Raw genomic sequence first — 26,190 nt, forward strand, 5'->3', positions numbered from 1 at the left:
GCCTCTCTGGCCTTTTCTATTGGCGTATCCCTTTGCCACATCCTGTCCACGTAAGCCTCTTTTCATTTACTGCAGAAGCCATGCTCTCTCCTGCCTCTCTGCATACAGCCCCTTCTCCTTGCAATGTTCACTGTCCCTTTTTTTCACCCAGTTAATTCCTCCTCTTCTTTCAACTCTCAGGAAACCACTGGGCAGAGGGCACTCCAGCTTGCTGCCCATCTCCTTCCTAGTTTTACCTAAAAGGAGGGGGGAACTGACGGTAGGATTACTTAGTGCCAGTGAGATTGCTTGAGACATGGTTATGGGATGGGTGCTTCTCCAGGGATGCTTTCCCTGGTCTTTTAGAAGAGAAGGGTTATATGCATGTCTGTTTCCTGCATTATAGGCATGTAAATTTCTTTCCTGACAATGTCATGATGATGCCATTATTTAACGGCTTAATCTGTATACTCCTCAAAGGCAGCGATGTTAATGGTTCTATTGGTGTCTGTAACCCCAGGTCCTGGCAAATGTCTGGCACACAGTAGGTTTCCAAGAAGCATCTGTGGACTGACTAGAATGTATGAATGAATGAACAAATTCACAGCGAGGCCCTACAGCTGATAGTTCATTAAAATGTATTTTGTGGCCATCACCTTGGTTAAAAATCTCTCTCTTCCTGAATTAACATTGCAACCTGAGACGGACTTCCAAGATAAATTACAGGAGGGGAGCCCAGACACATCTAGGCAGTGAGTCAGTAGAAAACTAGACACACAAGAGCAACTGGATTTATAGAAAGTACTAGAGGAACACATGTCCAGTCACTCTGGGAAATCTCTGAGAATTAGCTGGCATTAAGGCATTAGTCAGCAACTTGCCTGGTCCACCAAGGAAAGATAAACGAGCCCTGGGTTCTAGTGGGGGAGCAGAAACCTGGGGTAAGTGCTGAAATCAATGAGTCTCAGCATTCAATGACATTAACCTTTTTGACTCAGATTGAGGAAGGCGGTGCAGGGTGAATTAGTGCTAATGAGGACCAGGTATTTATCCTGGGTTTAGGCAGAGAAGGCTGGGTGGTAAGAAAACACAGTATGCTCTGGCTTGCAGGAACTCTGCGGGGCTGGATAGCCATGGAGGATTGTCTGTGTGCAAACTGCCTGTCTCCTCTCAGCCGCCCCTGGTCAGGCAACACTGATGGGTGAGCTGTGTTTCATGTGCTCCTTGTCAGCTCAAGGTCAGAAATGGCACATGAAGTAGGTTAGGAGAACATAAAATAAAAGGAGCCTGCTGTTTAATAAGAGGTTCAGCTACCTGGGACTGGGTGGAAATCCAGGTCAAGGCCTAGGGGAGGTAGACCAGAAGGCCTTGGGGATCTCCATCACTCATTCTCTATCCAGGGTCCTGAAGTCTGAAGCACGTGTGATTCAGATTCAACCCCATCTGGGTTGACAGAATCGTCCAAGATAATGAAGCAAAGGCCATGCCTAGGAAGATGGGTGAGTGGTTTGGCACTAAATTTGAAAGGGTTGAGATATATGTGTTCTGGGCAAGGCCATGATCTCAAACACGGCAGATCTGGCAGAATGATCAAGGGCAAACTATTGCCTGCCACCTGCTTTTATAAAGAAAATTTTACTGGAACACAGTCATGTCCGTTCATTTACATACTGTCTATGGCTGCCTTAGTGTTACAATGGCAGAGTTTCATTATCCTCAGAGACTATATATATACCATAAAACCTAAAATATTTACTATCTGACCTTTTATTGAAAACTTTGAGGCTGGGCGAGGTGGCTCATGCCTGTAATCCCAGCACTTTGCGAGTTCGAGGCAGGCAAATGGCTTGAGTGCAGAAGTTTGAGACTAGCCTGGGCAACATGGCAAAATCCCATGTCTACAAAAATACAAAAATTAGCCAGGTGTAGTGACATGAGCCTGTAATCCCAGCTACTCAGGAGGCTGAGATGGGAGGACCACTTGAGCCCGGGAGGTCGAGGCTTCAGTGACCTGTGATTGTGCCATTGCACTCCAGCCAGCGTGACAGAACGAGACCCTGTCTCAAAAAAAAAGTTTGTTGTATGAATGGAGCTGGAGGCTTTTATCCTACGTGAATTAACAAAGGAAGGGAAAACCAAACACCACATATTCTCACTTGTAAGTGGGAGCTAAACATTGAGTACACATGGAAACAAAGAAGGGAACAGCAGACACCAGGGTCTCCTTGAGGAGGCAGGGAGGGGGTGAGGATGAAAAACTACCTATCAGGTATTCTGTTTATCACCGGAATGAAATAATCTGTACACCAAACCCCCAGGACACACAATTTACCTATGTAACAAACCTGCACATGTACTCCTGAACCTCAAATAAAAGCTAGAAAAGAAGTTCGTTGATCCCTCACCTGATAACTCTCTTTTTTGGGTCATTCACAATCTTCCTCATAACTTTCTGGCATATCCATCTCATCGAAGTGTCTTCCTGACTGCCCCCCGCAATCCTCTTTCCATGCAGTAGCTTTCCTGGTACTCATTTCTATCTGATATATGACCCGCTACTGTCTCTTTCTCTAAATAGCATGGAGGGCGCACAACAGTGCTTGCTTTCTTTACTGCTGTATTCCCAACCCTCAGCAGAAATGGCTGGAGTACAGCAGGCACTCAATAAGTACTTGTCAAATGACTGAAGAGCCACTTACCCCTTGTATTGTTGCCTTGTTAATATTTTCTCATTTAAATCAACTTTTTAAGGAAACTTCAGCTTCCAAAATCTGGGCTGAACATGTTCCTATTCCCCTCTACGTGTTAATATAGATAAACATGGACATTTTTGAAGACTCGCCTGCATTTCTCTTTAAATTACTTGCATACCGCAAGCGGCCCACGGGCCTACTTGGGAAGCCCTGACTCGTTGTTAAGGGCATGGGTGGGTTTAAGCTCCACTGAGCTCCACTTCTGGGTAGCTGAGCATCTGCTCAAGTCCCTTCTCTTGCAAATGGGGACAATGAAGGTACCATCTCACCAGATGGCTGACAGATTAAAGGAGACCATGGGAGAAGCACTTAGCACCTGCACGAACTCAGTGGCAGGGAATCCTCAGGGGTGGGGCCATCTCCCAGTCGCTCAGTTCACGACAAAGCAGTGCCCCCTCGGTACTGCAGCCATCGCTGTCATGAAGCCTGTCTGAGACACTGCACCAGCTCCTGAACGGTTCCACCACAACCCGGCAAAGCAATTTGGATTAATGGGACTATTTAGCTGTAGGTGTCCAGAGAATGCATTGTTTAAAGTAACTTGTTAAAAACTTCCCCAGGGTGGCAAACTTTTAAACAAAGATTGACTCTGTAATCAAAAATTGCTTCTGCTTGGCCTTAAACCAGATTCCAGTATCCCGAAGAGCTCGATTAGACTGAGAAAGGGTGGCAATGTTTGTGCCCCTGGCTCGGTTTGCCAAGTAATGTTGACTGATGAATACGATTAAATTGCACCGAGGAGAATCCCTCCCTGGAGGAGAAAGGACACAGGACGGTTGGTGGCTTTTAGGGGCACAGTTTTCATTCCTTCTCCGTAAGAGAACCACCACCAGTGTGGGATTCCCCTTCATCCCCCACCACAGGTAAACTGGTCAGTACTACTAAATGGCCTTCCCCTTCCCATTCTCCACTTTGGGATTAACTGGTTTTACAGGCAGTGGGCCGAGACCAGAATCCAAGTTCTAGAGATACTCAATCTGACCTGCATGGGCCTGCTCCACCCAAGCTGGGTGGGAGTGGGAGGAGGCAGCAGGGGAGACTCAGGAACCACGAAAACTTGCTTTCTGCGTTGGCTTTTGTTCCACGATGATTCCCTCGGAAGCTGACCTGCCCAGATGTCCAAATCACTTTCTGACATTGCCTGGGGCTACCAGGGGAGGGCCAGAGGCACCACACTGGAGCCTGGGGATGGAGTGAGGGTCGGTGAGGTTGGAAATTGGAAGGAAGTTTCTCACTTGAAATTTCAGGTGGATTACAGTTGCATTCAAAAAGCAACTAGAGAAATGGACTTGATTTTCCAAAGTAAGTGGAGAAATGGACTTGAGAAATGGAATATGCTGTTTCACCTCACTGGGGTACAGAAGGCAAATAAACACAAGGGCTTCAAAGAGCCTTGCAGCAGGGAGGGAACATGGGGGCCCGAGTACAGGCAAAGATGGCTAAGCTCAAGGTAACCACCTTCCTCATTCTCATCAGGAACAGACTTCCTCAAAGGCAGGTGCCCCGTGTCCCATCTGCATTTCTGTATTAGTACAAGGTATAGAGACATATAAGAGGAAGAAAGGAGGAGAGGAACACAAAAGGCCAGACCATGTTTTTGTCCAGAATTAATGACTACACAGGATTATTAATGATCACTGTCATCATTACCATTATCATCAATTTCCTTGTTAAAAAATTGCCCAATTCTGGATGAGGTCCTGTGTTCCACTATCTCTCATGTTTCTAACAATCCTATGAGGAAAGTACTCTGGGGAGGGCACTCCAGCCTGCTACCCATAGCAGACTCTCCTCTGCCCATCTCTCTCCTGCATTTACCTAAAGGAAGGAGGAACTGAGGGTAAGATTACTTAGTGCTGGAGAGATTGCTTGAGACATGGTTACTAGTGGGCTAGATAACTGTTCTGTGAAACCCTTCCTCCCCCTACAAGGAGTCGCACTTCCTCTTCTTCTTTTTTTTAAATGTTTTTTGCCTCAGGTCTGGGTTGTACTTAAGCCTCTTGGGGCCAAGACCAGTTACACCAACCACTTGCTGCAATGGGGTGGGCCCAGTAAGGTCTCCCTGGTGACCTTCTCTCCTCGCTTTGCACCCATCAGCATGACTGAGCATCCTGGTCCCAATGTTTTGATGGTAAGAAGGTGGAGAGGAGGTCACATGGAGGTGCCAGACCTGAGCCACCATGCTCTGATCCAGCTGTCATCAGAGACCTTGAAATATGCTAAGCTGTGCCTGGAGTCCCACTTGGCTATTCTTCCTTTTACAGCTCCCTGATGGGTAACATGGTCATCCCCTCCTACAGGTGAGAAAATGGAGACTCACAAAAGTTGGATTTGTTGCTTGAGAGCATACAGCTCTCATACAGGGGGTGAAGACAGGTACCTTGGTCTGCGCAGGCTGCCATAACAAGACACCATAACTGGGTGGGTTAAACAACAGAGATTTATTTTCTCATGGTTCTGGAGACCGGGAAGTCCAAAGTGCCTGACAATTTGATTCTGGTGAAGGCTCTCTTCCTGGCTTGCAGAAGGCCACCTTCTTGCTCTGTCCTTACATGGCAAAGAAAGAGAGAGCGAGCTCTCTGGTATCTGTTATAAAGAAGGACAGTACTTCTATAGGATCAAGGCTCCATGCTCATGATCTCATTTAACCTTAATTACCTCCTTATAGGCCCTATCTCCAAGTACAGGGGTTAGAGCTTCAACATATAAATTTTAGTGGGGCATGGTTCAACTTATAGCAACAGAATTCAAATCCAGGTCAGGCTGACACTGCGTGACCTCTTCTACATTGTAGTGGAATGACGTGATGGTGTAGAATACGCCAGCATTGCTTTGATTTTGCTTTGAAAGAATTAGGCATATGTGGGGGGTTTGGGGAGGGACAGATGCCATTCCTTTCTAATTATGCTTGCATTAGGCTAATATTTAAATGAATGAGAATTCCAGATAGCCAGTTAGTGGAGAGATATGGAGAGTCTGAGGTCCAATGGGAACAGGATTACAAAGGAATTTGAAGGCTGGGGTTGTCCTCGCTAATGCAGGACAGATGGTTCCTAGGTCTATACTTAGAGCACACAGTCAGTAAAGCTTGGATCTTCCATTAATCAGAGAAAGAAAGAGGCCATCTGGAGATGGATCTACACTGGCTTGGGCAGCCACGTCATACCACTGGCATCCTTGGGTGACTGGTTTTCCCTCCCTGGGGTCAACCACTTACACAACACACTGCATAAAGCATGGTGAACTTCAAGGTCAGCTGAGCCTGCATTCAAATCCCAGCTTGGCCATGATCAAGTCATGTGATACTGGGCAAGTCACTTGAACACTCTGAGAGCTGGTGCTGTTCTATATGTCATCTTACCGGGAGGCCATGGGGACTAAAGCAGAAAGTGGGGGCAATGTGGCAGTTGGCTAAACATGAGGTGACTCTGGATCTCAGGTTCTGATGTACCCTGCTCATCTCTTGATACCTGGATTCTCATCCAGATACAGAAACCAAGGCTTTAGATGGGGGAGAAACGAGTGGGAGAGCTTCACAGGTGATTTTATGAAGCGGTGAAATTATGACCTGTTGGCAAAAATCTCGGGTCCTTTCCTCTCTGCCCCTACTCCCCGCGATGAAGGAATCATGCATTTAAATCCTGGCTCCAATCCCCACCAGTTGTGAGACACTGGGAAAATTCCTTTACTTCTCACAGCCTTGGTTTCTTCATCTGCAAAGTGGGATGCAGTAACACTATCTACCTTCTGGGATTGTTGTGAGAATTACATGAGATAATGCATAGAAATCGCTTGGCCTAGAATCGCATGCACAGTAAGAGGTCAAGAAACATCGGCGAATATGATTAGTTACTGGAGTATGGCAGGTCTTAAAAGGCTTCCCCAGGCATCTACTTTACGTGGCTACTATTGGCCATGCTGGACAATGACCCAGGGTGGGAGCAAGGGAGAGAAAATACTTGAATGATAATAAGAATAATCCACGGAGTCTGTATGCCTAACGATCGGACCTTAATCCTGTCGTTTGCGTCCTGTACTCAGCCAAATCTTTGCCCTCATCAATTTTTAAAAGGGTAGAAACGCTCTTCCCTCATCCCACTTTTAACACATGTGGTTCCTCCAGAATGCCCTTGAAAAGAATCTTCACTTGCAGTTAGATGTAAGGAACAGGCAAGGGAAGAATAATAGACTCTACAATAAAGACCACCCACATTGTAGACCACCCTGGGCTCGCATCCAAATTCCCAGGATGCACTTGGAGCATCCCAGCATGGATAACGTCCATACTTTTGGCCACTGGAGAAAAAGTCACATAAAAGATGTTTTTTTTTTGCCAATAAGCAAAAACGCTCAATGCACTGGGCAGGAAGATGCCAGGGTTGGAAACGTCCCATCCACAGACACAAAGAAAGCCACTGCCAAGAGGAAGGAGAATTGTGAGATCTGGAGAGGGAGGGATTCGGAAGAAAACACATCACGCAAAATTCATTGTGTGGTCAATCTGGGATCTGGTGAGAATAGCAAATTGGCAGAGGAAAGAGATCACATTTATTTCTGTACTGTTTAGCCTGGACTCTCTTTTCTTTTAGGAACAGTAATATAATTCTCTCTAGTGGAAGTGTTTGTACCCCATGGCATCAGTGTAAGGTTCATGAGGGCAGAGTTTTAATTTAAATTAAAATCACATCAAATTTTACACTTAGTTCCTCAGTCCCACAAGGCACGTTTCGAGCTGTCAATGGCCACATGTGGCTAACGGCTACCTTACTGGATGGTACTTGTAGAACATTTCTATCACCCAGAAAGTTTCACTGGACATTGCTGGTCTAGAGCATTGCCTAATATCTAGCAGAATCTCAATAAGCATTTATTTAATGAATGAATGGCCAAAGTGCTCTATTCTCTGCTAGTTAAAGAACGGATACACGACTCAAGAGAGAACTATCACATTATTTTTCCCCAGGACTTGGAATCTTTTTTTTTTTTTTTTTTTTTTCAGTTGTGAAATAACGAGAAAACAAATAAAACAGCAAGCAAACAAACAATACAGCTAAAAGTTACCTAAGCCAAATGATGACATCCTGTGGGTGAAGCAGTCACATCAATTCTTGTCCTCCATCACATCCTTCCCAGAAGGTCCTAAGCCCACAGACCAGTCTCGGCTTTCTGCAGAACCTTAGTTTTCATGAGAACTCCGAGAACTTTAGGCTCACTCTGCTTGTCCAGCAGATGCTCTAGGTCACTCCTGGCCTTAAGAAAGCTTAAAGAGCTGTCCAGTCTAAAATACAGCTCAGGAGACCCGGGACAACTGGCAAGAGGGAAGCAAACTGCATTTCTGCAAAAGCAGGAGTGTGTGCTCCATCAGCCTGAAAAATAACAGGGCTGAGGATGTGTTTATTTTGCGACTAGAGGCAAGCAAAACTGTTAATGGCAAAATTACTGGCATGTTTTTCCAGTCTCCTTGTGAACAACAGTCTAAGTAGATACACCCTTTCAGACTCACACATTATCTGGGTGGAGCTTTTGTTGGTTGGTTTCGAACCCAGGAACTCTGGGGTCTCAAGAAGCAGAGTGTGTATCTCTGAATATCCCAAAGAACAAAAGCGATTTGGTTACTGAGAAAGCAGAATTCAGGGGAGATGGTCACACCCAAACATCTGAGTGTTGGGCCACCAAATATGCTTTCCCAAGAAGTACTGAGACTAACATTTTCTAACACAGCATATAGCTTTTATTTATTTCTCTAACTATGTGACAGATTTCTCTCTCTCTCCCTGGACCAGTGGATTTCAATTCTCACTAGTACAATCACCTGCAGGGTGCGGGACGCTTTAAAAATACACAGATTCTTGGCTGGGCGCAATGGTTCACATCTGTAATCCCAGCACTTTGGGAGGCTGAGGTGGGCAGATCACTTGAGGTCAGGAGTTTGAGGCCAGCTTGGACAACAGGGTGAAACCTCGTCTCTACTAAAAATACAAAAATTAGCCAGATGTGATGGAGAGTGCCTATAACCCCAGCTACTTGGGAGGCTGAGGAAGGAGAATTGCTTGAACTGAGAGGTGGAAGTTGCAATGAGCAGAGATTGCACCACACTCCTGCCTGGGTGACAGGGTGAAAAGAGAGAGTGAAAAGACAGAGAGAGAGAGAGAGTGAAAAGACAGAGAGAGAGAGAGAGTGAAAAGACAGAGAGAGAGAGAGAGTGAAAACACAGAGAGAGAGAGTAAAGAGAGAGAGTGAAAAGAGAGAGAGTAAAGAGAGAGAAGGAGAGAGAGAAATTGATTCTTGGTGTCCCATGGCTATCACAAGGATAACCCTCACTGTGTGCTAAGCACTTTACATATATGGACTCACTTAACCCTCAAAGCAACCCTATGGGGTGGTGCCATTATTATGCCCATTTTACAGGTGAAGTAACTGAGGCACAGGGACTGGTGTATCCAACTTCACACAGCTAGTAAATAAAGAAGCTGCAATTTGGACCCCGGTGGACTGGCTCCAGCCATCACCCTTGACCACCACGATGAGGGCAGGGCTAGATATGTTTTTCCTCACCTTTGAGTACTTGCTGCTTAGCACAGTGTCCAACACATAGTAGGTGCTCAATAAATATTTTTTTGGGTGAATGGGTAAAGTCAGAAGGAGCCCCAACTCCTGACCTCATCTGTGGGAGTACAGAAGTATCTTCACTGGGCTGACCTAAGCACTTTCCTCCCCAGAGCACCCCAAGATTGTCATCAGAAGGGGCTTGGTGTTGAGAGAAGGGAGAAGGGAAAAAGGGAAGCTTGGACCTCACACTCTACTCCTCCACATTTCCATCTTCAACCTGAATCTTCCCCGGACAATGAGAATCACTGGGAGTTCCTTTCCCGTTCAGCTGAGGTCCAGGGGCTAGCGTGGGTAGAGAAGATCCAGTGTGAATGGAAAAGGCCATCAGGCCAATATGCTCAGATCTACAATCCCTCATGGCCAAGAAGTCATCACGGCTTAACAAGAGTCCTCCAGCACCACTGCTGGGCAGAGTCGCATATGATGGAGCTGCATCTTCTTAAACCAGATGAGGTCCTCAATTCAGGGCATACAGCACAGATACAACATGGCCAGGAGACAGGGGCTTTGGGAAGCTCTTCAGAATGATGAGTATATTGACTGACAATTGGACAAAGATTGTGGTACAAGTATATCAACATGATAGAATATCAGTCATAAAAAGGAATGAAGCGCTGCTACATGCTACGACGCAGAGGAACCTCAAAAATATTAAGCTAAGTGAAAGAAGCAGGTCAGCAAATGTCATATACTATGTAACGGCATTTATATAAAATGTCTAGAATAGGCTGGGCGCAGCGGCTCACGCCTGTAATCTCAGCACTTTGGGAGGCCGAGGCGGGTAGATCACATGAGGTCAGGAGTTCGAGACCAGACTGACCAACACAGTGAAACCCCATCTCCACTAAAAATACAAAATCAGCCAGGTGTGGTGGCGCATGCCTGTAATCCCAGCTACTTGGGAGGCTGAGCCAGGAGAATCGCTTGAACTTGGGAGGCAGAGGTTGCAGTGAGCCGAGATCGCGCCATTGCACTCCAGCCTGGGCAACAAGAGGGGAGGCTCCATCTCAAAACAAATAGATAAAAATGTTAAGAATAGGCAAATCAAGTCCATAGACACAGAAAGGAGATTAGTGGTTGCCAGAGACTGGGGAGAGGTCTTTGGGAAGTGACTGCTTAATGGGTACAGGGTTTTCTTTTGGGATGATGAAAATGTTTAGGATTAGAGGGAGGGTACAGTTGTCTGACACTGTGAATGTACTGAATGTCATTCAACAATTGAAAGTGGTTAATTTTATGTTACATAAATTTCACCCCAGTTAAAAAAAAAAAAAAAAGGATCGTGGTTCTACAGTTTACTGGCCGTAGCCTTGGTTTCAAGTTTCTTAACATTTCTGTGCCTCAGTTTCTTCATCTGAAAAATGGGGATATCAAGAGTGCATACTTCAGAGTTGCTGTCAAAAACAATGTAAACCAGCTTGTCCAACCTACCTTATTTGGTTGTTCTGTTTTGTTTTGTTTTTTTGTTTTAGGCTTTCAGCAGCCTAAAGCCATTGTTTTTAGTTTCTGTCTCTAGTGGTGAGCAGAAAAGAGGGATGAGGAAGGGCTTTACTGGCCCAGCCAGGAAGAGAAACTGAGGAGCCATAACTGTATTCTCTCCCTTGGACACTCCTGAACTGTAAAGCACTTAGAATAACGCTAGGAACGTACGAAGTGCTACATATACATTCGCTGTAGTTGTTGCGTGGTCTTAACTACAGGAATTCTTTGATCCATTCGGGTCCCACTAAAGCAGACTAAAGGGATGAAAAGTCCAGGAGTGATTGTACACGGATGCTTGGACTTCCATACTGCTCAACTTCATTTCAAATCCCAGAGTGACTGGCATCTGTGCTGAACGTTATCAAGGGCTTGGCTCCCTGCAAAGCTTCCTCTGCTCTGTTTTAATACTAATTGTTCTAAACTTACCCAGTAGCAGTTGTGTTTTGGGGGATGGGGATTAAGACAAAATATGTGGTAAAGGGCCCTGAAGAGGGCCCAGCACACAGTAGGTGTGCAGTAAGTGTCCGCGCTGTTACTCTGAGGGTTAGTCTGGCTGGCCTGGTCCCATATAAACTCTGGTCTTTGGGAGATTGTAGAGAAGCCCTGGCCACCTGCTCCCGTCTTTACCAGCTGGTGTTTCCCACTGAGGCACCGCAGAGCAGCTCTCTCCCACTGTCAGCCCGCGGCTCTGGTAGTATCTCAAGACAGACATTTGGATCTGCGGTTAATGTAACTTACATGTCCATGTGGTGGGCCCTGATAGTTTGGACTTTGTTGCTGTGGATACCCAAAGAGGCAGAAGTAGCAGGAAAATGTCAACATGGATTCCCCTGCCTGGTGGTTTCTGTACACATACACTGCCCCCTGTGTGCACACATATGTGTACACACCACAGACGGAATGTGAACCCTGGGAGAGGTAAAGCACACACTCAACCCTCCTCTCTTTACATCTGAGTTGCCCCAAGACACTGGCCTTAGGGAAAGACATGGTGTGATGCATGAGGTCTCTCTTTTTTTTTTCTTTGAGATGGAGTTTCATTCTTGTTGCCCAGGCTGGAGTGCAATGTCGTGATCTCAGTTCACTGCCTCCTCTGCCTTCTGGGTTCGAGCAATTCTCCTGACTCAGCCGCCCAAGTAGCTCGGACTACAGGCGCCCACCACCACACTCAGCTAATTTTTGTATTTTTAGTAGAGATGGAGTTTCACCATATTGGCCAGGCTGGTCTCAAACTCCTGACCTCAGGTGATCTACCTGCCTCGGCCTCCCAAAGTGCTGGTGGTATTACAGGCACAAGCCACCACAGCCAGCCAAGGTCTCTTACTACAAGTCCAAACCAAGACACAGGGCAAAATGCTACTGGCTTCGTCTCTTCCTGCAGCCAATCTAAAGTATGCCAGGTATAATTCCCTGCCTCAGTAAATAGAACATACAAATAAAACCATCATACCTTTTGAGGATTCAAGACCTAGCAGGGCCTCAGAGTTTGAAAGTATCCATTTTCCACTTACATCCACGTGTTGGGTACACAACCAGCTCCAACTGGAGCCTACATGGACCAGGAAGTCATGTCAACAGCAGAGCAGGAACACCTAGAGTCTCTAAACACTCTCAGCTTCTCAGCTTGCATATGCCAAGTTCAGGAATATTCTTCATGTCCACAAATGAATTAGTTCTATTCTGTTTTTCTTGAAACATTCAGTCTTCACAGCCTATCTTTGCTTTTCCCTCCTTCCTTCCTTCTTCTTTCTTCTTCTTTCCTTCCTTCCTTCCCTTTTTCCCTTCCTTCCTTTCTTCCTCCCTCCCTCCCTCCCTCCCTCTCTCTCTCTCTCTTTCTTTCTGCCTCCCAGGTTCAAGTGATTCTCATGCCTCAGCCTCCTGAGTAGCTGGGGTTACAGGTGCGCACACCATACCTGGCTATTTTTTGTATTTTTAGTAGAGATGGGGTTTCATCATGTTGGCCAAGCTGGTCTCAAACCCGTAACCTCAAGTGATTCACCTGCCTCGGCCTCCCAAAGTCCTGGGATTACAGTTGTGCGCCACCGTGCTTGGCTACTTTTCCCTCTTTTGACAGAGATGTTAGTTCAAGAAATACTTTACTACTCTTTTAACTCTATCAAAGAGAAAAGGGAAAGTAACTCAAGTCCCAAGGTTACTTGTAGCCATGGAGTGATTTGGGCATTTTAGGCGGGACTTAGATGTCTAAAATATTAGCAGGCAGGTTTTAATGGCATCAAATATCTAGGTCACATATTCCCAAGAGTTTGAGTTTTGAATCGAACCCAAAAAAGGTACAAGCGTGGAAGGAAGGCCTCTCTTTAAAGCTAAAGCAGCTTCTTTCTTCTTCACAGCATGGTCGTTGGGGGCCTTCTTCAGTCCTGGGCTTGGGGGCATCCCCGCATCTGCTGGGAGACCCTAGACTGTAGAAGGCACTGGGGAGGCACACTCTCTGGTCAGTTTGAACAGGGTACACCTGACACCCGTGAACCTAAGAAAAATGACGGGCACTAGAGTTTTTCTTCACTCTCACATCTTCTTTTTGTTTTTTTTGTTTTGTTTTTTTTTTTTTGAGACAGAGTCTAGCTACGTCACCAGGCTGGAACACAGTGGCGCGATCTCAGCTCACAGCAACCTCCGCCTCCTGGGTTCAAGCGATTCTCCTGCCCCAGCCTCCCGAGTAGGTGGCATTACAGGCATGCACCACCGTGCCTGGCTCATTTTTATATTTTTAGGATACATCTTAGGACGTCTAAGGACTTAGGATGCCTAAGTCCCACCTAAAATGTCCAAATTACTCCATGGCTACAATAACAGCGTGTATTTATCAACCACTTTCTATCATTAGACACCGCGGTAGGTCCTTATCATGCAAGATTTCACAGAAACTTCCTAAGAGCCCTGTGAAACAGGCACTAATATTGTGTTTATTTTAAGGTGGAGAATTTGAGATGCAGGAAGTTGAAGCAACTCGTGCTGATCCACGTGGCCAGTTGGTGGTGAGACAGCACCTGAAACCAGGACGTCTGTGTCCAGGGCCCAAACAAGGCTAGTGACCAGTAAAGACCAGTGCATCGTTAATATCTGAGAGAGGAAGAATCTGCCCGCTCCCCCGCACCTTCCACAGTGAGGGTTGTGCGGGGGACACAGGGAGGTGATGTCAAATCACAGAGCTGCTCACAGCGGCCACGCCGGGCTGGCTGGGCCCTTAAGTATCCCCCAAGTTTTCAGTGCCTCTTAGAAGTGCCTGACTTGGGCACTATTGCCCCTTTGAGAAGACTCCTGAGTTTGCTCATTCTTCCTGGGATGGGAGAAGTAGTGGTTTTGGAAGCTACAGATGGGGCGGCAGATGGAAACTGAAAACCTATCAGCATTGCCCAGGATGAAACCATTCATCTGCAAAATTCATATGTTTTTGTGTAGGGCAACTTCATGAAAACAACAGCAAGAGGAACCAGCAGTGCTTGATGCATAAAGTGCCTCTGGCTATGAGGCTGGCAAAGAAGACTGGGCAAAGGAATTCGTGGGAGGCACCACGGAAATGAGATCAGTGAAGTAGAGGAAGAGGATGAGAAAGGCCAAGAGATACAGAGCGACCTGGGGCACTAAAGCAAAAAAGCCACAAATAAGACAACTCTCTACTCTGAACTCCAAAATAGGTTGCACGCATGGCCTGAGAAATCATTTCTGGACCTCTCAGAGATACAAGATGAGACCTTGGATGCAGCTTACGTATAAATGGCTGACATTCGTTGAGCACCTTCCAAGTGTCCAACAGGCTGCTAGGTTCTATTATTATATCCCAATTTCACAGAAATTGGATTTACTTGCCTGAGGTTACGCTACTAACTAAGTGGCAGAATTCGGATTCGAGCATTAAGCAGTTTGAGCGCAGGCACTCACCCTCCTGGGTGCTGAGCGGAGCTGGATTCTTTAAGGGAAGTGGCCATGCAAAGCAAGCCAACAGTGGCCTCCAGGGGGCAGCAACGCGCATGCCTACCTGGCCTCAAGAGGTCTCTGGCTTAATGCAGGTCCCCAACCTAGCCTGGCATGACCTCTGAGGCCTCCAACGGGAATCCAGAGAAGGAAGAATGTGGGAACTTTGAGCATAGCCCCTACCACTCAGGAACAGACAACGGGGGTCCTCCTACGACCATCCTGGACATCCCTGCTGCAAGGCAGTCTAACCACTATTCTGCCCAGCCACAAGCTCATGGGGTGGGACTGTTTCCTTCTGTGCTTTCAAGGTGGCCTGGGGCCATCCTGACAGTCCAGTTCTGCTGAGTTCCCTAAGAGGCCGACTTCAAGCCAGAAGGCATACCAACTTTGCAACCAGACGAAACTGGTTCTAATCCCCACTCCGCCATGCATTCATCACATGACATGGGGCCTTAGTTTGTCCCTCTGTAAAACAGGTTTGTTGTAAGGGTGGAAGCAAGTGTTTGCCACACTTGCTGCTATGCTCAGCATTTTGGGACATTTCCAAACTCATTCCTTTCATGAAAGATGGAGAAGGAATGTTCTAACCCCTCCTTGCCATGTACTTGTCTAAACTCATTTCTCCTCATTGCTTTATTATACTCTATCCATTGTTCAAATTTCTCAAATGCAACAAGTTTGTTTCTGGGCTACATTGTGCCCAGGCTGTTCCCTCTATAAGAAATGGTGGTTCTCAAGTGGAGGCAATTTTAGCTCCCAGGTCATGTGTCAATGTCTGGAGACATCTGTGTTTGGCACAGGTGGGCAGGGTGTGGCCCTGGCATCTGGTGGGCAGAGGCCAGAGATGCTGCTACGCATCCTACAAAGCACAGGACAGCACCCACAGCAAAGAATTATCCATCCCCAAACATCAGCAGTGCCACTGCTACGAATCCCAGTCTAGAAGGATCTCTTTCACATTTCCTTCCCAGTGGATCCCTTCTTGTCCTCTAGGTCTCGGTTCAAAGCTGAATATTCAGAGGCCCTTCTGACCTCCTGATTATGGCCCTCGAGTTTTTCCCCACTCCCACATCTTCCTTTTTTTTTGTGTGTGTGTGTTTTGAGATGGAGTCTCGCTGTGTTGCCAGGCTGGAGTACAGTGGCGCGATCTTGACTCACTGCAACCTCCGCCTCCTGGGTTCAAGTGATTCTCCTGCCCCAGCCTCCTGAGTAGGTGGGATTACAGGCATGCACCACCGAGGTCAGCTCATTTTTGTATTTTTTAGTAGAGACAGGGTTTCACCATCTTGGCCAGGCTGGTCTTGAACTCCTGACCTTCTGATCCACCCACCTTGGCCTCCCAAAGTACTGGGATTACAGGGATGACCCACCGCACCCAGCCCACATCTTCCTTTCTTTGTGTCTTGTTCACACCTTGCTTGATGTGTCTTTAGCATGATCATCTAACCCCATCTTCTCATCTAGGATACACATTCCATGAGCAGGGGAGAAGTACAGGAAGCTGTATTGCTTTTGTTCACAAAATGTACTACTTAGCATGCAGCACGGTAGTTGCTCAGTAAATGTTTGTTGAACAAATGAACACAATTGTGGTAAGTACAACTCTACCAGTAATGTTCTGTAACCATTCCCATCTATCCCTCTGTCCTATGGACAAAGGAAAACAGTTATCTTTCTAGTGCCCGTCATTTTTCTCAGGTTCAAGGGTGTCAGGTGTACCCCGTTCAAACTGACCAGAGAGTGTGCCTCCCCAGCACCTTCTACAGTCTAGGGTCTCCCAGCAGATGTTGGGGGGGGATGCCCCCAAGCCCAGGACTGAAGAAGGTCCCCAACGACCATGCTGTGAAGAAGAAAGAAGCTGCTTGTAGCTTTAAAGAGAGGCCTTCCTTCCACGCTTGTACCTTTTTTGGGTTCTGATTCAAAATTCAAACTCTTGAGAATATGTGACCTAGATATCTGATGCCATTAAAACCTGCCTGCTAATATTTTAGGCATAAGCATCATTGTGATGCTGTCTTAAAAAAGGGATCTTATCTTTTCTAGATATATACTGAAATATTTAGAGATACAATTATATGATATCTTACATTTCTTTCAAAATAATCCACTGCTGGGGGAAGAGGATGAAAGTCCAGACACAAGAAAAATGGCCATGAATTAACCTGGGTGACATCTATGTGGGAGTTCATTACACTATTCTTGGTACTCTTGTGCGTGTTTGCAAGTTGCCTTAATAAAAGTTTTATTTTTTTTAGGACTCCTTCATCTAGATCTCCTGGGAATGCTGTACCCTACAGCCTTGTGCCATTAGAGGGAGGAAGATCCCCCTCTTCACTTCCATACACTTTCCTTTTCACACTTGTCAGCGAATCCAGATGGAAAACACAGTCAAAGGAAAAAGCTGCCCTCCTGAGAGAAAATATCAGCCTGGCACAATGGCTCACGCCTATAATCCCAGCACTCTGGGAGGCCAAGACAGGCACATCACCTGAGGCCAGCAGTTTGAGACCAGCCTGGCCAACATGGTGAAACACCATCTCTATTAAAAATACAAAAATTAGCCAGGTGTGTTGGTGGGTGCCTGTAGTCCCAGCTACATGGGAGGCTGAGGTAGGAGAATCATTTGAACCTGGTGGGTGGGGGCTGCAGTGAGCTGAGATCACACTACTGCACTCCAGCCTGGGTGACAGAGTGAGACTCTGTCTCATATATATACACATACACACACATATACACACATACATACATACATCGTTCACAATATCATTCAAAGTATCATGCCAGTGGCTTCCATCTTGCTTGGACTAACAGCCAAATTCTAGGATCACCACCATCTGGCCTCAAATTACTCTCTGACTTTATATCTCTTGTTACGCTACCCCTCACTTACTCTGTTACAGCTCCACTGAGCCCGGCTGCTCCTCACACAAGCCAAGCCTGGACCCATCTCTGGGCTCAGCCCCTGCCTTTCCTCCTGCCTGGACCACTTTCTCTGTAGGTGTGACTCTCTTTTTCATCTTCTTCTGTTCTTAACCGTGAAAACCTTCCAGGCCACCGTTGGTAAAATTACAATTCTCCCCTACTTTCGCCCTTTGCTTTATTTTTCTAAGACATCATTTAACTCATTTTGTTGTGTGTCTCCCTACTTGAATGGAAGCTTGTGATGGTTACTATTGAGTGTCAACATGATGGACTGAAGGATGCAAAGTATTGTTTCTGGCCACGTCTGTGAGGGTGTTGCCAAAGGAGATTAACATTTGAGTCAGTGGACTGGGAAAGGCAGACCCACCCTCAATCTGGGTGGGCACCATCTAATCAGCTGCCAGCGTGGCCAGAATAAAAGCAGGCAGAACGTGGAAGGAATAGACTGGCCGAGTCTCCCGGCCTACGTCTTTCTCCCGTGCTGGAGGCTTCCTGCCTTTGAACATCGGACTCCAAGTTCTCCAGCTTTAGGATCCTTGGGCCTTTGACTACAGACTGAAGGCTGCACTGTCGGCTTCCCTACTTTTGAGGTTTTGAGACTCGGACTGGCTTCTTTGCTCTTCAGCTTGAAGATGGCCTATTGTGAGACTTCACCCTGTGATTATATGAGTCAATACTCCTTAATAAACTCCCCTTTATATATACATCTATCCTGTTAGTTCTGTCCCTCTAGAGAACCCTAATACAAAACCCCATGCGGGTTGGAGTTTGTCTGTTTAGTGCGCTGGTATATCAGCGAACAGAGCTGGGAAAACCATGTGCACAGTCTGTATCTGTTGAATGCGTGAATGAGTGAGTGAATGAATCAGTGATTCTCAGGTCCAATCAGAATCCTATTCTGAGAGATCCTCTGGAGACTACGCGTCGGTCTCCTTCTGCCTCATGGGTTCCCAGCCAAGACCAGCCAGAGCAGGACGTCAGACGAGGCTGGTTTGGGGCCCTTAGCCGCCTTACCTGATGGGGTAGTCGGCCGCACTGAGGTTGATGAAGAAGTCCCAGGGCCAGTCGGTCATCTCCAGGAGGTCCCGCATGCTTTGCAGGTAGGTGGAGAGGAGGCTGGCTCCCCCCCCAGATGGTGGCCATTCTCCAGGGGGTGATGCGGACATTGCTGTACTGCCTGGAGACCTGGAGCACTTGTCGATGCAGGTAATTAGAGCGCTTTTCCCAGAAGAGAAAGGGTGATGACATTCAGTGGCCTAGAAAACACCCAGGCATGCCCCTCACCCCATCCCCTCTCTGTCTCTTCCCTCCTGGTTGGGTACTTCTGAGGACAGTGGCCTTTGCCAAGTAAATGATCCTGAACTGGGGTGTCTTTCTGTATTGCAATTCAAACTTGTATTATTTTTTACATTTCAAATTAGCCATTTGAAATGCAGATTCCCTGGCCCCACTTCTGAGCTAACGGTTCACTAGGCTTCGGCTGGTGGTGCCCAGGACTTCACATTTTTGTAAATTTTATTTTATTGATTTATTTTTTGAGACAGAGTCTTGCTTTATTTATTTATTTATTTAGACAGAGTCTCGCATTTTTTAAAATTTTATTTTATTGATTTTTTTTTTGAGACAGAGTCTTGCTTTATTTATTTATTTATTTATTTATTTATTTATTTATTTAGACAGAGTCTCGCTCCGTCACCCGGGCTGGAGCGAAATGGTGCCATCTCAGCTCACTGCAACCTACACCTCCTAAGTTCAAGCAATTCTTCTGCCTCAGCTTCCCGAGTAGCTGGGATTACAAGTGTGCACCACCACACCCAGCTAAGTTTTGTATTTTTAGTAGAGATGGGGCTTCTCCATGTTGGAAAGTCTGGTCTGGAACTCCTAACCTTGGGTGATCCGTCCACCTCGGTCTCCCAAAGTGCTGGGATGACAGGCATGAGCCACTGCACCCAGCCAACTTTGCATTCTTATACATGACAGCTGCATGGGGCCTGAGGAAGATAAGCTGGGAAATATGGCTCTATCTAAACCCATGTATATTTCAGAGGCAGAATTTCTGTTTCCTGTCCCCCCTCCTACTCATTGCTCCTCCATTATCCTCTCACAGGTCTGCTAGAAGCCAGTCTTTTGGACAAGACATCCCCCTTTGCCTTCTTGACTAAAGGCATAATTGTGTCACCAATAGAAACCTCAGGGACAAGGTAGCTCAGGATCAGCAGGGCTGATGCAGGTTTTTGTTAATAAAGTTTTATTGGTACATACCCATGCTCATTTGTTGACATGTTCTCCTTGGCTGCTTTAGCACAAGGGCAGTGCTGAGTAGCTGTGACAGAGAGTATGTGCCCTGCAATACCTAAAATATGTACTATCTTGCCTTCTATAGAAAAAGTATACCCACTCCTGGGATAGCGATATGCTTTGGCTGTGTCCCCACCCAAGTCTAATCTTGAATTGTAGCTCCCATAATTCCCACATGTTATGGGAGGGATCACGTGGAAGATAATTGAATCACGGGGGTGGTTTCCCCCATATTGTTCTCGTGGTAGTGAATAAGTCTCATGAGATCTGATGGTTTGATAAGGGGATACGCTTTTGCTAGGGTCTCATTTTTCTCTCTTGCTGCCGCCATATAAGACATGCCTTTCGCCATGATTGTGAGGCTTCCCCAGCCACTTAGAACTGTGAGTCCATTTAACATCTTTCTTTATAAATTACTCAGTCTTGGGTATGTCTTTATTAGCAGCATGAAAATGGACTAATACAGGTAAGCTATTCCCACAAAGTATGTGAGAGGCAGGCAGAGGGCAATGGGCAGAAGGGAGAGGTAAGAAACAGCATTTGTGGGCCGGGCACGGTGGCTCACACCTGTAATCCCACCACTTTGGGAGGCCAAGGCGGGCAGATCACGAGGTCAAGCGATCGAGACCATCCTGGCCAACATGGTAAAACCCTATCTCTACTAAAAATGCAAAAATTAGCTGGGCATCGTGGCATGCATCTGTAGTCCCAGCTACTTGGGAGGCTGAGGCAGGAGAATCGCATGAACCTGGGAGGCAGAGGTTGCAGTGAGTGGAGATCACGCCACTGCACTCCAGCCTGGCGACAGAGCAAGATTCTGTCTCAAAATAAATAAATAAATAAAAAATAAAACCCCAAAAACAGCATTTATGGACAAAACTGTAAGTCACAGCTGGGAACTTGGAAACCAACACACACAGAGAGACAGCACCCTAGGACCACACGCTCTGTGGAGAGGCAGCTGGTCAGCTTCCAAGCCTTTTCTGAAAGCAGGCAGCCCGGACTAGCGATGCGGAAGGAGGGTATCAGAGAGGGACCGATAGACCCTGAAGGAAGCCCAGCAAGGGGCGATCACAGGGGCCTCTCACCTTGTCCACGTGGATGTAGTAGAAGTGGTCTTTGTGGTAGATGGCCTTGAACATGCGCTGCAACTGCCGAGAGGCGCGGCCGTGGACCACCAGGACAAAGGCGATTCTGACCGGGTTGGCCGGCATGTACTCCACAGAGTCCTCATCCCACTGCACGTTCTTGTTGGCTTTACCTAGGGAAAATCCAAGAGACCAGAGAGGAGAAAGTGAGGCTCTGTTATCCTTTGCAGGGGCAGGAAGTTTCTCTGGTGCTTCTTTTGGGGCCTATTTTAGGGGCACGGTCATCAAATTGAGCCCTAAAACATAATTCAATGCCACTAAGCACGTCTTAGATTCTCACACTGTCAGGCACAAAAGGGGTTTGGGGACCCTGGGGTTGTTACGACACAGTTTCCATCCTGAGGAGCTTAAAAAGGCTGGAAGCGACACATGGACACATATTTAGCTACTGAACAAGGCAGGAGGAGGTGAGAGCTATGAGATGTATCTCTGAATCACAGAGGAAGAAGCAGTTAATTTTGAGTTAGTGAATGTAAGATACATGTGTTGTTTTTGCCTGTCAAGAATTCATTCTCCCTTCTTCTAATAGCATCCAATATATTGTTTGTTTTAATGGTGGTAAGAACAGATAGCATGAAATCTACCCTCTTAACAAATGTTTAAGTGTACACTACAGTACTGCTGCCTATTAGTACAATGTTGTACAGCAGGATCTTTACATTTACTCATCTTGCATAACTGAAGCTTCATCATCCAATACCTTCTGCGGCATCATCATCCTCTCCTCTATTCTCAGTCCATATGGGTGGGGAAGACCTAACTCTATCGTCTATTTCCGGGGTGGACCTATAGCTTAGGCCTGGCCAATGGGAACGCTGACTCTCCATAGCCACAGTATTATTTAGAGATGAACATATGTCTCAACCAAGTTAATTAACCAATAAGACAGAATGCTAGATGTTTGTTAGAACTACTACATAAGAGAGGTTGTCTCTGTTTTTGTTTTTTGTTTTTTGCTTTTTTTTTTTTGAGACAGAGTCTTGCTCTGTTACCCAGGCTGCAGTGCAGTGGTGCGATCTCAGCTCATTGCAGCCTCTACCTCTCAGGTTCAAGCGATTTTCCTGCCTGAGCCTCCTGAGTAGCTGGGACTACAGGCACGCAACACCATGCCTAGCTATTTTTTTGTATTCTTAGTAGAGATGGGGTTTCATCATGTTGGCCAGGCTGGTTTCGAACTCCTGACCTCAGGTGATCTGCCCACCTTGGCCTCCCAAAGCGCTGGGATTATAGATGTAAGCCACTGTGCCCGGTGAGAAGTTCTTTCTCTGTTACACAGGAGACTAGAAGATTCTATGAGCCTTTCTGTTCCCACATGGAGACAGGTTGCCTGAGAAGAAAACTAACATGGAGTATGTTGCCAAGTGGGGATGAGGGTCCAGGTGCCAGTGGCCTGCCTTAAGCTCCTGCAATAGTAAGCCTATAGATCACCCACTGTCATCTATCATGTTCTTTTAAATCCAATCCTATACCACATCCACTTGGATAAATAGTCCCAGACATCTTTTATTTCGAAAATTAGCCCTAAAGACTCCTCTCTTTCTTTCCCTTGCTTCAGATAAAAAGAACTTTCTAGTTGAGTTTATTAAAATCTCAACTAGAAATCTCCTAGCTTTCCTCAGCCTGATTTCACTTGGGTCCAACCCAATTTCTTACGAGTTCTGGGTTTATGGGACTCAGGACATTGTCAGGGTAGTAGCTGCAAGTGTCCCAGCATCTAAACCCGGAGAACTGAGATGGAGACTGCGGGGCTGGGGGATTAGGACATCGGGAGTCTAAGCTGTCATCAGAAGGCGGAATGGTTGCTGAATGAACGAGGCTCTTTCTACGTAGTTCCAGGAGACAGGACGAGATTGACGTTGATAATGTCCAAATCACACTACACAGCCTCTACGGCTGGTGTGATCTAACTACTCAGATCTCTCCGCCCTTGATTGGTGGGTCTCACATTCCATCTTGTCCCCTGGCCTTCCTTCTCTTCCTCGAACAAGCTCATTTCTATCTTAGGACCTTCTCCCTGGCTTCCTGTGACCTGGAACACCTTCTCCCCAGATCTCTGCATGACTGCATCTTCATTAGTTCACAGTCCAAAAAAGGGACTCACCACCACCTCTTTTATTCTCTTTCACCTCACCCGATTTCAACTTTCTGCATAGCATGTAACACTGTCTGCAATTGTTTATCTGTTTACTTGCTTATTATCTGAACACACCACTAGAACATTAGCTCCAAGAGATGAGCGGCTATTTTGGCCTTGTTTACCATAGAATCTGCAACACTTGAACAGTATCTGACACACATCTGGTTCTGGGTGAAACAAAAGTTACAGGAAGGCACATTTCGGATCAGTAAAATAACAATACCTTTTATTGAGCATTGACCAGCCCTTGACATTCATTAGATAATTTAATCCTTGTAATGACCTTACAAAGTAATGCTATTATCCCCGCTTTCCAAATGAGGAAACCACAGCTTAGAAGAGGCCAAGGGATTGGCTCAAGGTCACACTGCTTTAATTAGTTAAGCTGAGATTCAAACACAGGTCTGATTCCAAAGATCATGCCCTGAACCACTAATATATACCACATTACCATACCTAGAGTTTGGAAGGAAAAGTTTCTAACAATTGCTTTTAGTTGCTTGTTGCTAACCAAATACTTCGTAAGTTAGTTATTGCAGGCAGGTAGGCATGCACTTAAGGACTAACAGGTATTCCAGTATTTCTGTATTAGATGAGATGCTGATTCTAGGTGATTAATAAGGCTGTATCTTTTCATCCATCCATCTATCCTTCCACCCATCCACCCATTCATTCATCCATTTATTCATCGATCGAAATCCAACCACTTATCCATTCACCCACCATTCCACCCATTCATCCAAATCCAACCACTTATCTGTCCATCCATCTATCCACCCATTCATCCATCCCTCCACCCATCCACTCATTCATTCATCCATTTTTTCATCCATCCAAATCTAACCACTCATCCATCCATCCATCATTCCACCCATTCATCCATTTATTCATCCATCCAAATCAAACCACTTATCTGTCCATCTATCCACCCATTCATCCATCCCTCCACCCATCCACCTATTCATTCATCCATTTTTTCATCCATCCAAATCCAACCACTTATCTGTCCATCCATCCCTCCACCCATCCACCCATTCATTTATGCATTTATTCATCCATCCAAATCCAACCATTCATCCTTTGCTCCACCCATCCATCCATTCATCCATCCATTTATTCATCCATCATAATCTAGCTATTCATCTGTCCACTCATCCATATCTAACCATTCATCTATCCAAGCATACAGCAAACCCTCCAACTATGCAACCAGCAAAGCCCCCGAGAGCTTATCATCCCAAACACCATCCATCCACTTAAGGTGTATGGGGCCTTTGAGATTAACCCTTGCTTTTCCCTATAGCCATGAACATCTTTTGCCATAGTTTTTGAATGAGCACATTAATGAATGTGTTCTGAAGAAGAGTGGCTGCTGTGATCCAGAGGAGCTGCTGTTTCTTAAGTGCCTCCTATGCATTCACTGTTTTTTGACCCTGTGAAGAATGCATTATCATCCTCTGAGGCTCAGAGAGGTCAGTATGTTTCCCAGGTCACAGAGTGAGTGAGGACAGAGGTTAAAAGGGAAGCTGAGTGTTGCGGAGTCCAAAGCCAGCCCTGATACTTCCACTTGCTCTCTGCGGAAGTGGAGATTTGGGATATAGAGGATAGGTGTAAGGACTCTATGCTGGTCTTTAAAAAGGGCTTGGATGTTGATGCTGAGGACTTTTGCAACTTCTCTTTAGGGTTCTAAAAGGCAGAACTGATTTACAGACAGACAGACACAGACATGGATGCTTTTCTTTTGGAGAAAGGGAGGAGTCCTGTGAAATCAAAGACAATCACTCCAGCAAGAGAGCTCCATTGGCTCAAATATAAAGTCATCTTTGGGTCAGACAGTTGTCTGGGGAGCTGCAAAGAGAACGGGGAATAAAAAATCCAGAGCTCTTCTGAGTACAGCTATTCTGGGGAAGGGGTGGGTGGGAAGGAACAAAAATATCTAAAGAAAGGAGACATGCAGAGAAGGAGAAATGGAGATGGGGATGGGGGGCAGACGGGGAAGAGAGCGAGTCAGGAGAAAGATCAACCATTTACTGAGTGCCTACTATGTGTTAAGCAATTTCTGTGCATGATTTTATTCACTTCTATCAAAACTGCTATGAAAACAGAGTTATTATCTTTCTACTGTAGGCACGAGGAAGCTGAGGCTTGGAGAGGTCCCAGTTATAAAGTAGCTGAGCTGAGAATGGAGTGAGTTTGTGATCCCAGAGCCCTGTCATGGTCACCATGTTCAATCAAACTGTCCTCATTTCAAAAAGAAGAAAATCCGTCCCTAGAGGAAATGTGTCAGCTTTCAGCTGCAGGACAGATAACAATTACACGTGGTCAGAGCTATGTGGGTCTTTATGAACATGGAACTCTTTGAAAGACCAAAACCCAAATAGTGTCCAGCTGAAAAAAAAAAAAAAAAAAAAAAAAAAAAAAGAATTTAACAATGTGATCAGATTCCCATGGCACAAAACAGAAAATAAGTGGAAAAATCAGAGTGATTAGAGGCAGCAGGAGAAGCTGACTTCAGATGAATGTTAACAAGCCAGGTTTATCGGGAGAGAATAGCAAGTATATTTTTGCAGTGCAGGTGTGAAGGGTGAGGATGGGGGGGTCCCGGAGAGCTCCCCCAGTAGATAGCTGTGCTGTGTTAGTTCCGTTACTCAAACTCCCTACTTCTTAGCAGCGCTGTGGGTCAAACAAGGACTATGTAATCCTTGGGCTCTAAAGACATAGCAGAGATGAAGGTGCTTTGCAAGGGTCAAAAGGCTGTTCCAATGTTGTGGTGCTGGCAAAGATCATATTAGCGGTGTCCTGCAATAATGATTTGGGAGCACAAAGCAAGGTGCAGGGGTTTAGAACATGACCTGTGGTCAGGCAGATGTGAATGACCTTGGACTTGCTATGTAATCTCTCCAAACCTTAGTATTCTCATCTGTAA

At 46.1% G+C, this 26,190-nt stretch overlaps 1 protein-coding gene across 1 annotated transcript in view; it reads right to left on the reverse strand.

The window, feature by feature from the left end:
* Positions 1-26,190, reverse strand: part of XYLT1 (xylosyltransferase 1) — a 370,064-nt gene that overhangs the window by 76,578 nt on the left and 267,296 nt on the right. Inside the window, 3 exon segments of the mRNA XM_025371181.1 lie at positions 18,696-18,808; positions 18,810-18,899; positions 21,068-21,240. Of these exon segments, the coding sequence (XP_025226966.1) occupies positions 18,696-18,808; positions 18,810-18,899; positions 21,068-21,240 (376 nt within the window).

This window comes from Theropithecus gelada, chromosome 20, assembly GCF_003255815.1.
Source record: "Theropithecus gelada isolate Dixy chromosome 20, Tgel_1.0, whole genome shotgun sequence".
Lineage (NCBI taxonomy): Eukaryota > Metazoa > Chordata > Mammalia > Primates > Cercopithecidae > Theropithecus > Theropithecus gelada.